Consider the following 17,450-nt stretch of genomic DNA (forward strand, 5'->3'; position numbering starts at 1 on the left):
AGGGTCATTTCAAAATCATTGCAGAGATGCCTCTTTTAATCATTATGAATGACCTTCAGCAGAGCCGCAGCTGTCAGTGTAGGCGTAATGGCGCGGGTGCCTGTGAATCTATGGGTTTTTGTGTGCGAGAGTGTCAGAATGTAAGCATGTGTAGGTCTAAGAATGCATTTCTCTGGCTGTGTGTGTTGCATGTAATTGATGGATGAGGGTGGGCTGACATTTTGGCAACTTCTCTGTCTCCACAAAATGTTTATTATAAGAGTCCTGCAATAAAGGTTTGCAGGAAGTACTTTGAAATAAGTAAAAAAGTGAGCAGCTTTTATAGTACGCTGGGTGTCAACACTGGCACTAGGGTTTTTAAGCAGACATGACCAAATACTGTTTGATTTCTTTTTCCAGATAACAATTTCTCCGCTAAGTTGAAATAGTAACTGCTTGTTTTTGTGTGCAACTGTTCGTGTAACCATACTTGCCTGGTGTGTAGATTACATTAAAAGGCCCATACAGCATTTCCCTTGCAGAGAAATTCAATTACAAAAAAAAATGTCTATGTAAATAAAGTGTTGTCCTTGTCCTTTTTAAACATGTTATGAATACATTTTATGTCTAGTTTCGGCAGGTTTTGAGAGCAGATGGTTATTGATAAAGAAATTATAATTTTCACTCATACAATGAAATAATAAAACATTATCCTTGTATTCTCCTGGCATCAAGCTTTTCTTACACCTTAGCTGTCAAAATGTAATATTTGAAATCACTTCTCAGACAGGAGCTCAAGGTGCACATGACCAGATACAGACACTTTTTTTTTTGTATTCCTCCATCTAGCAGCCACCCTCAACATCCATTAAACTGTTACAGGAGGTCTGACCCAGACCAAATAAGCTGCTGGTAAATAGCCTTATCCATTCTGCTACTGATCCGAGGAGCCTGCCATGAGAGGTCTGTGTGATGTCAAGTGGCTGGCAAGGACACACGTTTACACACACGCACACACACAGAAACCTCAACAGCGGTACAGCAGTCAGGCAGGTCTTTGTGTCGCACTGAAGATAACTCACACACACTGGCTTTCGCTCTCTCTCCCTCCCGCTCTCTCTGTGTCTTGCCCACAGTATCTGTCTCCTTCATACAACGGCAGCCAGAGGGACGTATTTGTCACTCGCCCAGATGTTTTTCCAAGGTCCTTTTATTCGAAGCAGTCAATCATATGAGCAGAAATGTCCCTAATGTGAAGTCCCTTCGGCGCAACGGCTCTTTGTGTGTGTCTCAGCGTGTGTATACGTTCATCCATGCGTGTGTGTGTGTGTGTGTGGAAGGTCCGTCAAGGTGAGAGGAAAGTGCATTTGACCTGAGACACGGGGGGGTAATATATTTATAACAACTACAATAACTTGCACACAAGCATGCAGTTGCTGCTTCTCTGGTCTAATGAGGTCTGTCACTCTGGCACACACACACACACACAGAGGTTTTTAAGTGACTTGGCACACACTCTTTGTTCCCATTTCCTCCATGAAACCAAGCATCTTTATCCAACACAATGTCATATTTGATTGTCTTGAATGCTCACAAAACCCATTTCATGTTGTTCATCTGCAGTGACTTTGTGAAAACGATGCATCTGCTGCGATGCAATATCAAAATAAATAAAAAAAATAATGCCAAAATGTCAGAGCCTTAAACTAAATTAATATATGTTCTTATCCTATGGTATATTTGTGTATATCACAATCCAAAAAGTGCAACAAAACTGAAGCAGGAAAAAGGATTTGACGAGTTACTGCACGGTGTGTCTTATTTGGAGCTTGTTAGCCCCTCAACCTTGCTCCATAATGAAGAGGCGCTGCCTTCCCACTGAGCTGTCTCGTCTGATGATTATTTTGACACAACCCACTGAGGGCTGGGAGGGAATTGTCCTCCACAGCGTCTGCTTGCCATACATTCTCCATAATCAGCCTCGTCACGCATGGGTAAACCTGTGCATCCACTGTGCGCCAGTAAAACTCCTGTGTGTGTATGTGGAGCAGCATTGTGCACAGTTTACTTTTTAATGTCACAGACATGCATTCAATTCAATCGTGCAGCAGTTACAGATCAAATTGTGAAATTTAACAAAGACAATTGTTTTTTATGAAAATCTAAAGGAAGCTTATAGTCACTCTTTGACTGCTGCTTTAATTGCTTGTGTCTCAAAGTGAGATGATGGCGTGCAAAGCGTGTGAAGAGAAATGTCACTTACCAATGACATACAAATAACTGGGTTGGAGGCTAAATTAGAGGTTTTTACATCCGATTCTCTATACGCTGCTGCTTTCACATGCACAGCCACATAACTGTTTTATAAACCTTGTGATATTAGAAATGTCACTTATCAATAACCAGGCTGGAGGCTAAATTAGAGTTGTCTTGCTATTTTTTTTTTTTTACATCAGATTCACTACAACACTGTTTGCTTTCACAGGCAAAGCCACATAACTTTGTTTATTAACCTTGTGATATCCCTCACAGTGGTGCTTGCACAATGCAGCTACTCATAATGCTGGCTGGGTTTTGCGTGTTGCATGCTGTAATGCAAACCAGCAGCAACCCCCCTGTGGAAGCACCCTGAGGGAGAGCAGAGGCAGATATTGCTCAGTCGAAAAATGTCACAACATTTTTTATTTGTTTAAAATATCTTTATTAAAATGTTGTTTTAAATAGTTAATACTGATCTTCATCGTTTGGGGGATTCAGATCTGCATAAGTATGTTCAATTAATTCAATTCATGTTAGTTTGGATCCGTTCAGTTAAATGTGTAATTAGGTCATATTCTGTTCATTAAAATTCAATCAGCTCCAATCTTTAAATAACAAATCCTTTGATCCCAGAAAATGTCGGTACAGAGGATGATTATAGGCTCGCATTGAACAAAAAAAGTAATAATTCAAAATCAAAATGTATTCTGTAGTTTTTACATAAAAATGTGATATCTAGTCATATTACGGAAGCAAAGGGCACCCACTTTCCCTATAAACATGATATGAAAATGTGCGGTTATCCTCATACGAGTATGAACTGGAGTTAATAGCTGTGAATGTATGAGAGAAGCTCCCCATTTATCTTAATATCCACTGCGCTCTGCATAGACAAAGTAATGACTGCAATGCATCACCTGGATAGCGTGCGTGTGCATTTGAGCGTGTGACTGTTCTTTCGAAGTCAGTCTCCGTTCATGTCTGTTGCATATTTGCGAGTATCCTGCTCAGCACCATTTGTTGTAATGCATCATATTATGTGTAATGAAGTGACCCTCAGTCCAACGCGTCTCATTGGAATTCCATGTAATGAATTTAAATTGTGACGTACGTCCACTGGCCAATACTCATTAATTGCCACTGCACAGAGCAGGGAAAAAAAAGTCTATGTGCGCAAATACTGTCTACTGAGGAACTAGTCCTATTAAAAACTGTTGACGGCAACGTCTGTTGATCACCGTGAGCGACTTGCACACTGTCTCTAGTGTTGTTTTTTATTGCATTTTGTCAATGCTTTGAGCAGAACAAATGAAGCACCGTTCTCTTCCATTCTTTTGGGATGGTATTATTAACTGGAAAGATGGCTTCTTCTGTGAAAGTATCCAACTAAAGATGCATGGGTGAACTGCTGCTGTAATGTGAAAAAAATGTCTGGACATCAGCACATTGCTCTCTTATAAAATCGTCACTCACTCACGACGGTTAAAAAAAGTATACGCTGCAGAACTATTTATCATCTTTTATATTTTACACATTATTCTTCCTTTTCAAACTCTGGCACCTTTGTGCTCAGTGATACCTAACTTGTATTGTTCATCCCCCAAAAATGCTGACTCAAGTGGCATCACTTTATCAGACTTCATGCAACTCTTTCCGGAATCACAGCAGGGTTAATACAGCTATTATTATTTTTATTTTTTTTCATGGAGTATATTCTGAAAATAGACTTCAAAAAGCGAAGGAGTTTCTCTTTATGCTAGGCTGTAACTTTTCCAAAACTTTATTTTCGTGCTCAATCTCATGGCCTTAAAGATAAAAGAAAACCTTTGTAAAGACATTGCAGTGAAGAAAATGGAAATATCTGAAGTTTTTATTGTATGTTCAAAATGAAGGTGTGGCTGCTGTGTTGATTGAAATAAAACATCCTGTTTGGCAATCTCTAACACTAACATTTGCATTAGTGAGAAATAGTGGCCTGACCTTTGCTTCATAAGTAGCGCTCACTACAGTGTGTAATGAGTCATTATTAAGTCAAGTCTTTAAAATGACTATTGATTCTGCCCCACAGCGGACAGCAAAATGCACCGATGGAGATATGAGAGACGTATCGGTGGTGACATCCCTGTCCTTCCACAGCTGACGATGAATCACTTTGCGGTGCTTTGATCACTTTGTGCTATTCCCTCAGAGATAGCCGAGAGGTATTTTCTTCTTATTTTGTACGCACCCTGGCAGAAGAAGAAAAAAAAAAAAATCAATGAATGTTTGAATTTCTCTGAATGGATGAATTTGTCTGACTGGATGAAGACTGAATGATTGATGGAGAAGGTTGAGACGAGAACACTTGAGAGCAGACGTTTCAAATGTCTTTCTGCCTTTAACATCCGTGTGGAGTGGAGAGAGGGAAAGGGAAGTCTTGACTGCCTGACCTCATTTGGCACAGAGGCTTATTCCGTCTCATGTTGTTGCATTTTACTGGAGTCAAATTTTAAATACGGTTATTAAATACAAGCATGTATATGTGTGTCTGTGTGTGTGTGTGTGTAAACCCATTTAGCTCAGTGTCAGACCTTCTAAAAGTGTATGCCGTAATACATTTAAGTCCATTAATGCCTGGGAATGAAACAGAATCCGAAAGAGGACACACACACACACACACACACACACACACACACACACACACACACACACAGAGAGAGAGTGCTGTATGTCTCTGATAGCTTCTATTATCTAGGTCTCCCTCCTGGCTGCACATCAAACATGGATGAGCTCCAACCATAAAAGGCTCCATTTTCCTTTGATTTATACAAGGAATAAAAATCGGAAAGGTGAAAAGTCCAAACCATGCATATTTTATCAGCTCTCTGACACCAAAGGCAAGACAGAACAAATTTTAACATCGCGCTAAAACTTAAAATAGACCATGATAGGACCAAGACTTCTGACCTCATCCTGGATCAACAAAAATGTGTTTATAATGGCACAAATAAGTTTATCTTTATATATATATATATATATATATATATATATATATATATATATATATATATATATATATATATATATATATATATATATATACTGATTCTTTCAGATATAGAACAAACCAGGTTTGTTTTGGACTATTTAACAGGAGTAAACACATGCAATTAAAGTCTAGACAGCAGTGTAAACAGGATATTTCACATGGAGATAACAGTTTTCTTGACACCGCAGAGATGGAGTGAACAGATACTGCTTTAGCATCAACTACCAGTCCTCAGGGCCTAGTTTGTCTTATTTCTTGTTAAAAGACTGTGGTGATTACAGATCAGTGCTCTGGCAATGAGAGACTTTATCTATGTGTCCCCATAGTGTCTCCACTAATAGATCCTATGGCAGCGAGGGTGGGGGCTGTGTGTGTGTGTGTGTGTGTGTGTGTGTGTGTGTGTGTGTGGTCTTAATGTTCTCTTAAGTCAGTTTCGCCAGATGTGTCGGTGAATAAATGTAGCTACATAATAAGTTGCTGGAGAAGCTACATCTTATCACAAAGAGAATCTGAGACTCCGACAATGACACAAAATTAGGGCAAGTGCGTTTTGAAAATGAACTCAAACATCAGTTCATGTATCAATATTGTATGAAATACACAAATATTTGCACTGCACACTTTGAACAGAAAACAATCCCATGGTGCGCATTTGAATCCAATTATTGACTGGCAGGATTTTTTGTCTAAAATACAGAAGATATTAAGCTTCATGTCATGTAAACTCTAGTATAATCCATTTAGTTTTAGGCAGATGACACTCTCTACTTTTGCTCTACTTCCTGTTTCGGTAAGGGCTTCCATTTCATATAGAGATAACACCCAAATACCACATCACCCATTCAGGCACCTCACCTTTCTCTTTGTTAGTGTATCCCCAGCCCCCTCCACCTATTCTCCCTCCATTACAACCATCCATCTGTACTGTACATCCACCTGCCCCCCCTCCCTCCCCCTTCCATCCATCCCTCCCTCCACCACTTTATTCCCATCCATAAATCGCTCCGTACGTAGCTCCACTCCCACCCGCACTTTCCCGCCCCCCATCTCGTCCTTCCTTCCTTTCCTCACTTGTTCCCACTCCCCGTTTTCTCCCGTTCCCCCTTTTCTCCTTCCATCCATCCTGTCTGAATAATGCAGTGGCCACACAGCTGCAGAGCTATTGTCCCTGCTTCAATGTTAATGTTGTGTCCTTGTCACAATTATTGGGTCACTATCATCCATCACGGGTAATCATTGTCGTACAGATACATGGACCAACAAAAGAGATTACGTAGAACAAAGGCACATGTGTCGAGAACAAAGGCGCTCATGGAGCAGAGAAACGTGTTGCGGTTCATGACGCTCGTGTGAAATTAAATGATGCGCCATGAAAAGACAAACACAGCAGGCGCTTCATTTTTTGGCTCTGTCATATGCGAAAATGTAATGTAAAAAAAAAAGTAAAATGTAAATAGATGTGTTCATACGTGTGTTCAAGGAGTCTTGTTAGCTAAAAAAACAAGTGGATTGATTATTTTCAACAAGATTTTAGTAGTTTCCATTGAAGTGTCTATCAGTAGCAAAAGCCATGTATGTGTTTGACATCACTCTCTATTAACCACAGGGTAGAATGTCCCCTCAAAAATTCTACAATGACACACAAAAAGCCATGTCCATTGCATGGACACAACCTTCTGCTAAAAATACCACAATGCAATGCATCACATCCCATTCTAGAAGTGACTCTACACATCAGTGATAATGTAATGTGTTGAGCGCTCAGGTGAAAACAATGTAATGTTCGGTTTAGGGTACAAAGCTAACGTTATGTTTGTGCTGAGGTTTAGGAAAGAAAGGAGCACTGTTTGGGTTAAAAGAACGTTGGTTAAGCAACTTTTAAATCATATATAATTGGGTTAAACAGGCAACCAGGTTAGGCAGCCGACAGAATTTGAAATGAGTCGATATTGACTTTAAGTTTTACGCAGGATGCAAATGCCAGTCTCCTGGGTGAAAGTCATGTGTTTGTACTTTGTTTACCCAGCGTCTGAGCCAAACACATTGCCATTGAACAACTAATTGACTTTAAATGGGCAAAGTTTTGTGGTATTTTCATGTGTTTCTGTGCGATCTTCTCAAATGGCTCTTCTTTCTGATTAAAGGAGGCCAGTCGGTCATTACCTCAAAGCCACCGAGTAAAGTTTTTGGAAAATGCAAAATCCCGCTTTCTTGTATTGTAGGCAGCTGTCTCATTGTATGGAGTTGTTGTCGTGGTTTGATTTGCAGCTCCTCCCTTACAGTTCGGATCGCCCCAGTGGTTTGGCTTTGCTTTGGATTCACAGATCTAAAGACCAGAGAATGACGGGTATTTTGTGGGATTATTGGTTTGATTTTTCATCAAACAAACACTTTTTCAGCGATGGACTCGGCTCGTATGGATCTTCACTGTAGAATTTGTGGTGGCGGGGGTTTGAGAGATGGGGGCTAATGTGGATTAGGTTAAACAGGCCCATTAAAACATGAAAGCTTGTTGATAGCTGATGTGGGAGTATCAGACAGCTCCTCTTAGAGACCAAGGGCTTCAGAGTATTGAGCCTGTGTGTGTGTGTGTGTGTGTGTGTGTGTGTGATTGTGTGTGTGTGTGTGTGTGGGTGTGGGTGTGTGTGTGTGTGTGTTGCAAATGAATCGATAGTGATGAGAACCGGTCGGTTTCTATTACCTATTTAATTATCCTCCATCAAACAAACAGGATAGCACCTTGAGATCACTTAGACCCACGGCCCATTGCAAACACACACACACACACACACACACACCCTTAAATAGCAAGTCCTCAATAGTAGGGGGGTCACGTTTACTTTCACTGTCATGTTAACTAAAGGAGAGTCAAGGTCACCAAAGCAGTGAAAAACACAAATGCTTTCACAAATGAGCAAAGATAAAAGGTCCTTTAATTAACCCTGTTCTCTGACCTTTTAAGGAACTACAAGAAAAAAAAGGTAACAAATGAGGCCAATTAGAGGAGATGGTATCTTTTGATTTGTCTCATTTCATTCCATATTAATGGTCATTTTTAACGTCATGGGTTCATTGACACCAGGGGTCAGCTCAAGCGCCAGCTGCAGCATCGCTTCTGCCTGTTACAAAGCCGCCGAGCTGCCGCGCGTCTGCTGACGCCATCTGACGGAGCATAAAAAGATAAAGCCGCTCTGGTTGAAATCAAAATATTTATACAGATGATTTTTTTTCTTTTTTTCTTCTTATTGCCATCGCCAAATCAAAACAAGGCATTTGGATGCTGCAGCTGGGAAAAAGCAACATGGAGTCGGTGTCTGACTGACAGCTGTGAGACATGTGTTACTGCTGGTGTCTGATTAGGCAGGGCGGTCTGTCCTCTGTCTCACTCTCTCTGGCGTGATTACATAACTGGCAATCTGCAGTGAAATATCTGTGTGTGTGTGTGTGTGTGTGTGTGTGTGTGTGTACAGTATTTGAGAATGCATTTGAAAGCGAGCTTGTGTGACTAAGTGCATATGTATGACCCAGAAACGTCGAGCAGTCTCTCATGGCTTCATTAGGGCATAAACTAAAAGTTCAGAATCTATAACCTTCAAATTATCACTCAGCTAGCTCCCTGATGCACTGTGTGTGTGTGTGTGTGTGTGTGTGTGCGTGTGTGCGTGTGTGCGTGTGTGTTTGTGTGCGTGTGTGCGTGTGTCTGTCTTTTTGTGCAGTTGTTTTGCCCACTTTCTTTCTTATTTTTCTAAACGTGTGATCATACTGAGCTTCTCGCGGTTCTCTTCATGTTGTCCATACTTTATTTCCATTAACTGTCTTCCCTCTGTCACTCAGAGTTTAGGGTTTGTGAAGTTTGAGGAGCCGCTGATTCTGAAAGGATCTTTTCAATGTCAGTGCATTCCAAAAAAGTTACGAATCGCTGTTCACAAGTATTAATGATGTGATGAAGCTGCAGTTGTTTGATTTGGCGAAAGCACAACAACAATTTGGTTGGAGGGCCTAAAACATTTGGGTTTTGGGTTAAGATGGCGACTTCATTAAGGTTGCAGGACCTTCATCTCCACGGTTACAATAATGACCATGCTAGTGAGTGACTAGCCTTACCGGATAGGTGGGAACGGGGGTTATTTCAGCCTGGAGACCACTGCTGGTGCACGGAGTGAAACGAGAAGTCAACGTTGATTAATGTGTCACGTAACCGCCATGCTTAAGCCCAAAACCTCCATCGTTTCCTACATCTAGACTGTATGCATCTATCATGTGGAAATTCACACGTGCTGTTGGACTTTCCTCGGAAACTTACAAAAAATGAGGAGTAACTTTTTCGTATCATACGTACGAATGATGAGGACACGTTGATAGAAACCAACATTGGAGGGAAACCGGAGACAGACGGCGATCTCACGTGTCCTTCCACCCCGACTTCCTCTCTTTGTAGACTTTGTGGCTCCAAAACAACACAATACTTCCTCTTTTGCTCCTGACAGACAAGAGTCATAATTTCTACGCCCTCTAAACAGCCTCTTCACTTATACATATTGTTTTTTGGAGGGGGGGTGGGAGGGGGGGGGGGTGGGAGGGGGTGGGAGGGGGTGGGGGATTTGCTCAAACAACTGACTAATTTTGTCATTTTACTCGGGATGAAAGTCTTGTCACATGCCAGCAGTGTGTGTTGCCCTCGGGTCGCCATTACTGCACGGAGGAAGCTCGTCAGGGTTGGAAATTGGAGCTATGTGACAAATTCAGAATGCTTCCTCGTTGCAATCGGAAACAAAGCACTGCACCACAGCTGCTGAACTCATCCAAAGTCACCGACACTCTCAATAAGGCGCACTAAAAGGAGATTGAGAGATCAAAAACTAAAGCGGCACTTTATCGCCGGGGCTTTTGACGCACATTCAGCTGGTTGCCGTCATCATGATCTTCATCATCACAGACTCACTTGTAATGTTGACTTTTTACCACTGGAGCAGACATCTTTCGGACTCTAGAGGTGCACCAGCAACCGTCTCCTCACACTGCAGAAGAGGAGCAGGCGCTTTACCTCTGGAACTCTCTCCGCTGCAACTCAATAATAGAGATAAGGAAGGCAGGACGGGAGAGTTATCAGTTCTGGGTCCTACACACACTGCAGCATTTCAGCAACTCTCTCTTCACCCCCCTTTTCGTTGCTGAGTCCCGCCTCATCACCTCCTATCCCACTCCTCTGGTGTTCTCTCATCCCCCCCCCCCCATATATACTCCTCCCCTCCCCCTCTCTACCGCTCTTCCCCTCCTCCCCACATGTCTGTCTGTTCGAAAACTGGAGCAACGTCTTAATCGAGGCTCGGAGACGTGAGCAGAATTTCTAAGCAACCCCAGCTCTGCAGTACAGACACAAACACACACACACACACGCACACACACACACACATTCTGCTTGGCAGCCAATTAACAGCCTGCGATCCAGCGCCAAAGGAATAACTGCATGCTGATGAGCTGGCGGCTTTATATGTGTGTTTGTGTGTGCGTGTGTATGTGTGTGTGTGTGTGTATGTGTGTGTGCGTGAGAGTCTGTGTGTTTGTGATGAGCTGGTGGCCGTCAGAACCACTTACACAGATAGAAGGATATCTCTTTTATGTGTTCGGGGGAGAGAGGGGGATTATGCTGCATTAAAAACCATCTTTGGGAGGGACAAACTAAGACAGGAACAAGGAAGTGTAAGTTTGTGTGTGTGTGTGTGTGTGTGTGTGTGTGTGTGTGTGTGTGTGTGAGAGCGTGAGTGTGAGTGTGTGTGAGACAGAGAGTTTGATGCTGTCCCGCCTGTCTTCATGTGTGTGTTTGTGCATACAAGCAGCATCAGGAGAACAATGCGGATGATTTACATGGAGCCTTGCTTTCTCCTCCTAATCCACCTCCTCCTCATCCTTCCTCTATTTCCGTTATCTTTCGTTCTCCTCCACCTCCTCCTCCTCAATTCTTGCCTGCCTTCACTTTCGGGAGTTCATCCAAAGGTGAACGCCTCGCAAAAAAAAAAGAAGAAGTATCCCTCCCCTCCCCAAACCTAAAAAAACTCATATATTCTCTTTTTGTGTCAAAAATACTGACACCAGCCTTGACACGATATCCCCGAGCAGCAAAGCGCTGTGTTTGCCAGTCCTGGTTTGATCCTTTTTTTATATTTTTTGGGGGAGATAAAAAATGTGTTGAAAAAGAGATTGTGGGTGGAAATCCTGCCTTCTGTGTTGTTGTTGCCCTACTTTATTGCACAGTATATCAGTCTCCTCAATACACCGGATAAATAACACCTTTTACCTGTCAGCGTTTTAACAAAGTGAAAAACGTGATACATTCCGTTATATCACAATTATGCAACATAAGGTCGGCGAATAATTCAAAATAACTCATCTGTGTTTTGCTTACGTTTTTCATTTACATATTTCTTTAAAGATAAAACAAGTGTTATTTTTACTTCCAGAAATGCAGATGTATCATGTCATATATATTGAAATCAAATATGTTTGTGTTTGATCTAAACTAAAAGCAGCATGTGTGGTAAAAAATATAATTTGAAAGTGCAAAGTAGCAGTTACGGCGTTAATTAAAAGCTGTGTATAGTCGATGTACATGGGGAGCTTTTTTCATGTGTTTGTAAATTAATTTGATCTTCTTGTCAAGCTATAGGCTGACAACTACTGGAGGATAGTATTGCTGGTATATTTGTACGTAAGGATAGGCCACCATCTAGTGGATGCATGGATGCGAAAGAGGCGGATCAGAGGAAATGATGTGCAGGACATAAAAATAGGTTTGGACAGTCTCATGCTGAGACATGAATCAAATATTGTGTTTCATCTGAGAGGCTCAAAAGACCAAAACATCCGCTGAAGACGCTGTCTCTCGTGGATTCTGGTATTTTCTTAGAATGAGCTGGTAAGGGTAATGTAGGAGTCACCAAATGTCCATTCAAATTTGTAAATGTGTGATGAAAAAACAAAACAAAACAATGGTCTCTACTAGAAGAGTTAAAAAGATTATTGGCAGGTTTTTCCCCCCTGAATTCCTCAAATCCATGTTTCTTCAACTCTCAGGCACACAACCTTTCATTATCTTCAATCTTTGACATTTTAAACATTTTAAAAATCTATTTAGAACGTAACCTGATGCAAAACAAACACTCACACACACATACACTCAAATTTAAAATTAAACAATGGACTGCTGGTTTATGGAGATGAGAGAACGACATTTTTAGAAATCTTTATCATTAATAAATCATCTAAAGACACTGGAAGTTGCATATTGCTATCTCAAGTGTCCGTTTCACATATTATATTTTCTTAACTTGATGCTGTATTGCAAGTCAAATCTTCCTTTGTACTATTACCATTATGCACAAGATTATTTCTAACAGCAACATTCCTGATCCATCTGGAACAATCCAGTGTCGTCCACAACTCAGAGTAACAGCACCCCCGAGTGGAGAGCTGTGGTAGTGACAGGAAAGTTCCTGAAGACTCTGGACTTCCTCCAGTTAGAGTATAAAAGCTGGGACAGTCCCACTGCTCAGACACGAAACACCACAGAAGAGAAGACACTTTAACAAGAGGACTCAACACCAAAGACACTGAAGATGCTCTGCTCTCATGGATTCCACTCTGAACTCAGTCCATTCATGGGCTTCTCCTGGCCTGCACGCAGTCTGTGGCCAGAGGTCAAACCTCTGCTCCAGCAGCAGGATCTGCTGCAGAGAAACCATCAGCAGCTCCGCAGCAGTCTGGAGCTGATGGACAGACTTCACCACGGGACCCTGGAGGAGACGGAGCCTTTCCAAACCGATGTGGCCCTGCAGCCGGTCTCCTACCAGCTGGAGGGAGAGGGAGAGCACTTTGGCCTGACCCTGGACACGCAAGGCTTTTCCCCAGAGGAGCTGTCTGTCAGGCAGGAGGGCCGCAAGCTGAGAGTCAGCGGGAAGACAGAGAAGAAGCAGGAGGACGGGGAAGGCTGCTACTCTTACAGACGCCAGGAGTTCAGACGGGAGTTTGATCTGCCGGAGGGGACCAACCCCGGGGCCGTCACCTGCTACCTGGCTCCAGACGGGAAGCTCCACATCCAGGCAGCCAAAGATCCATGTGAGGAGGAGGCTGAGAGAGAGCTGACCATCAGGAGCAGCTCGCAGGAGGAGACACAGCAGAGTGTGTGTCCACACACACAAGGCAGCAGCACACTGGACAAACCTGAGTCATGTCGTTGAAGCCATGTGTAGTAACTGTGTAAACTGCTTATTGTATGGTTTGTGTATGATACATAAATAAAATTAGATTTTTAATTACATTTCTTTGTATTTGTTATGATTTGTGTTGTGTTTTTGCTCATTATATATGTCAATGTTAATTTATGTATATATATATACACACACACACACACACACACACACACACACACACACACACACACACACACACGCACACAGATAGATGTATACTTAATTAAATTAAATTAGTTGTCAGAGTAGCGCCCAACACTTGACAGACACCAAATGGAAATGGAGCTGTTACTCATGAGTAGTGAGTCAGCAGGTCGATCCTGTTTGTGCTTAATGTTCATGTTTCAGAAAAATGTGATAGAAACAACAGCAGGCAGGTATAAGAAGTCACCTTTCTGAATAGAGAAAATTCCTGAACGTGACTTTACTATTTCCATGTCCCATGACTCATCAAACTATTGCAAATATTGTTTAATTATTTGGAAGAAGATGATGTGACCACATTTGAACCAATATGAAAGCTGCATTAGGCGGTAAATTCATGTGGAATCAGATGTCAAAATTAAAAATAAAATGAATGTTCATGCCATTCTGCAGAATGTGAACTTTAATGGGGAAAGCAAAATGCTCAGAATTCAAGGCATGATCCATGATAAATGTATTTTAATAGTATAGCTATTCAAATAAACTAATTCATTGAGATTCACATATTCATCATTTAAAGGTAAAACACAAGAATTTTTTTTCTTTCTTTTCCAAACAAGACCAAAATAATAAACTAATAAGTACAAAATCAAAAAAAGGGTGAGGTTCAATACATTTACATCTATCTGTGTGTGTGTATATATATATATATATATATATATATATATATATATATATATATATATATATATATATATATATATATATATATATATATAACACTGACTGCTAATACTGGTAATATGGTAATAGATGTCATGTTGGAATAATAACATTATATGTAATGCTGATTGTGAAAATAAGTAAAAACTTCATTTTTTCACCTCTAAAGAAACATAAAAATATAAAGAAAAAAATATATAAGCTGTAATGTGCAAAATCACAAATCATAACAAATACAAAGAAATGTAATTAAAAATATAATTTTATTCATGTATCATACACAATAAGCAGTTTACACAGTTACTACACATGGCTTCAACGACATGACTCAGGTTTGTCCAGTGTGCTGCTGCATTGTGTGTGTGGACACACACTCTGCTGTGTCTCCTCCTCCGAGCTGCTCCTGATAGTCAGCTCTCTCTCAGCCTCCTCCTCACATGGATCTTTGGCTGCCTGGATGTGGAGCTTCCCGTCTGGAGCCAGGTAGCAGGTGACGGCCCCGGGGTTGGTCCCCTCCGGCAGATCAAACTCCCGTCTGAACTCCTGGCGTCTGTAAGAGTAGCAGCCTTCCCCGTCCTCCTGCTTCTCCTCTGTCTTCCCGCTGACTCTCAGCTTGCGGCCCTCCTGCCTGACAGACAGCTCCTCTGGGGAAAAGCCTTGCGTGTCCAGGGTCAGGCCAAAGTGCTCTCCCTCTCCCTCCAGCTGGTAGGAGGCCGGCTGCAGGGCCACATCGGTTTGGAAAGGCTCCGTCTCCTCCAGGGTCCCGTGGTGAAGTCTGTCCATCAGCTCCAGACTGCTGCGGAGCTGCTGATGGTTTCTCTGCAGCAGATCCTGCTGCTGGAGCAGAGGTTTGACCTCTGGCCACAGACTGCGTGCAGGCCAGGAGAAGCCCATGAATGGACTGAGTTCAGAGTGGAATCCATGAGAGCAGAGCATCTTCAGTGTCTTTGGTGTTGAGTCCTCTTGTTAAAGTGTCTTCTCTTCTGTGGTGTTTCGTGTCTGAGCAGTGGGACTGTCCCAGCCTTTATACTCTAACTGGAGGAAGTCCAGAGTCTTCAGGAACTTTCCTGTCACTCCCACAGCTCTTCGCTCGGGGGCGCTGTTACTCTGGCTTGTGGACGTCACTGGATCGTTCATGTGTTTTCTGGAACTTACTGCATTTGCAGAGGTTGAACACTAGATGTCACTCAAACTTCTGTTGTTTGATTTATCCAATTTGCAGTAATCATATAGTTTCCATATCTCCAATTGTGTCTCACTTTGCTAGATACTAGTTTGGGATTTAATTGTTTGTCCTCGTCCAAAACATACTCATACAAGTAGTAGTACCAGCAGTATTTATTCGAGTAGCAATTGTATTTAAAATTGAGAAGCTTTGCTGTGTGGCTTAGTTAAATTAAATTGTAACTACATCAACATGTAGTTCACCTTGCCTCCAGTTTCTCGTTAGTGTTCAGCAGCTCAGTAGTCTTCCTCCTGCGGTCCCTTGATGGACTTGTTTTCTTTTGCAAGCACATTACTCTGAAGCCACTGTCTGCCTATATCGTGGTACCAGAATCAATGATTGTCACCACACACTAATATGCTGTTAGACAATAAAGAGAAGAGAGGAGAGGATGTCTGCTGAATATTTAATTGAGGACACAGTCACACTCTGTATCTCATCTCAAGTCTCTTTTTGTTGCTGTTTTCCTGCCACAGCAGAACACATTCTTCCTGGACCAGACTCATCGTCTGAGGTTTCATTTCCCATCTCCTCTGCTTCATCTTCCAGCAAGGTAAACAAGGATGGTTCTTGTAGTTTACTTTGTTTTATTGCACCTTTAAAATATGTTTAATAGATTTACTTGTATTGCTGGTAAAGATAAGGAACATATTCATGTTTGCTGTATTCATGGTCACAAAACATTTTGCATAATTTGCATCCACATGTCGTACTACCCCGTGTCCTGTAGTGATAGCCCAACATGTAAAGCAGTGCACTTCTACAGGGATCAAGAATGAATTGGAACATTAAACCCAGTCTAATATCTTTATTTTTAATGCTCCACTCAAAACTGTGTATTTCACAAGTGTGTTTATAATAAACATTCAGTTAAATTGGTTCACTGTGCTGGGTTCGCAATGCCTGATTATAAGGTGTGTGACGCTTTGACTCCACATCAAATGCACACGACTCATCACTGAGTAGACGACATTGGTTTTAATGCAAATAATGTAAAACAAATGGTTTTAATGGAAAATGTTCATTATGAAATCACGTAGAATTCAAAACTAGATGCTTGTTTACAGTTACAATTCTTGAATTTTCCCTTTTATATTTAGATATATTTAAAATATACAGTATAATGGGGAGAGGATTGCAACCAAAATGTAATTGAATTTTAACACCATAAACCACACCAATAAACAATGCTATTGGATAAATATATATTTGTAGAGAAAAACAAGCTATTTTCCCTGACATGTTATACTTTTTTGTATTTTTTTAAATCCTTGATGAGAGCAACAAATAACATTATTTGTCTTCCGTTTCTTGGGATTCAAAGACAGAATTGTACAATTAGTCAATTGTGTAACATTACTAGTCAGGCATATTTGTTTAACTGTTAAGTAAGAGATGAGGCATTGTGGATTTCAGTGTAAAAAATGTACCCCTTTTACAATCACCAACACGTTAAATAAGTGATTTAAGTGAAAAATGACTTTTATTTATTGTTATTAACACAATTATTCCATACATTGTATAATCCTTAGCCAAATGGTAGCCCACGTGAAATTCAAGCATTGCGACAAATCAGTACTGCTGTTAGAAAAGAATTAGAAAGGCTTAGTTGCATTTTAAACGTTTAAACGAAGAGGAGGCGAGACAAATTAAAATGTGATCGGCTAGCTTAAAGCAAAGAGGAGGAAAACAAGAGAAAACAGAAAGTAATTGATGTCAACAAGGGAACCTGTGACACAGTATTCTCTTTAAACATTCTGAAACAACATGCCAGTTATTAGGTGTTCTTTATTGGGTAGTAAAATAAAACTTTGAAGTTGAAAGGGCACACATACACACCTGTATT

The 17,450-nt window shown here is 41.2% G+C and overlaps 2 protein-coding genes across 2 annotated transcripts; one reads left to right on the forward strand and one right to left on the reverse strand.

The window, feature by feature from the left end:
* Positions 1 to 12,857: 12,857 nt before the first annotated feature.
* Positions 12,858 to 13,500, forward strand: LOC137783848 (heat shock protein 30-like). Its single transcript, XM_068574187.1, has one exon. It carries the CDS (start codon positions 12,880 to 12,882, stop codon positions 13,498 to 13,500), a length of 621 nt encoding a protein of 206 aa, XP_068430288.1. The 5' UTR covers positions 12,858 to 12,879.
* Positions 13,501 to 14,694: 1,194 nt separating this feature from the next.
* On the reverse strand, positions 14,695 to 15,337 carry LOC137783849 (heat shock protein 30-like). Its single transcript, XM_068574188.1, has one exon. The coding sequence runs from the start codon at positions 15,313 to 15,315 to the stop codon at positions 14,695 to 14,697; it is 621 nt and encodes a 206-aa protein (XP_068430289.1). The 5' UTR covers positions 15,316 to 15,337.
* Between the last annotated feature and the right edge of the window lie 2,113 nt (positions 15,338 to 17,450).

Source organism: Clinocottus analis, unplaced genomic scaffold (assembly GCF_023055335.1).
Source record: "Clinocottus analis isolate CAN_PGR_092001 unplaced genomic scaffold, fCliAna1.0.p SCAF_13, whole genome shotgun sequence".
In the NCBI taxonomy this organism is placed as follows: domain Eukaryota; kingdom Metazoa; phylum Chordata; class Actinopteri; order Perciformes; family Cottidae; genus Clinocottus; species Clinocottus analis.

Excerpts from the sequence above, each read along its gene's own strand:
- LOC137783848 (XM_068574187.1), top strand. The coding sequence starts at position 12,880 with ATGCTCTGCTCTCATGGATTCCACTCTGAACTCAGTCCATTCATGGGC.
- LOC137783849 (XM_068574188.1), bottom strand. The coding sequence starts at position 15,315 with ATGCTCTGCTCTCATGGATTCCACTCTGAACTCAGTCCATTCATGGGC.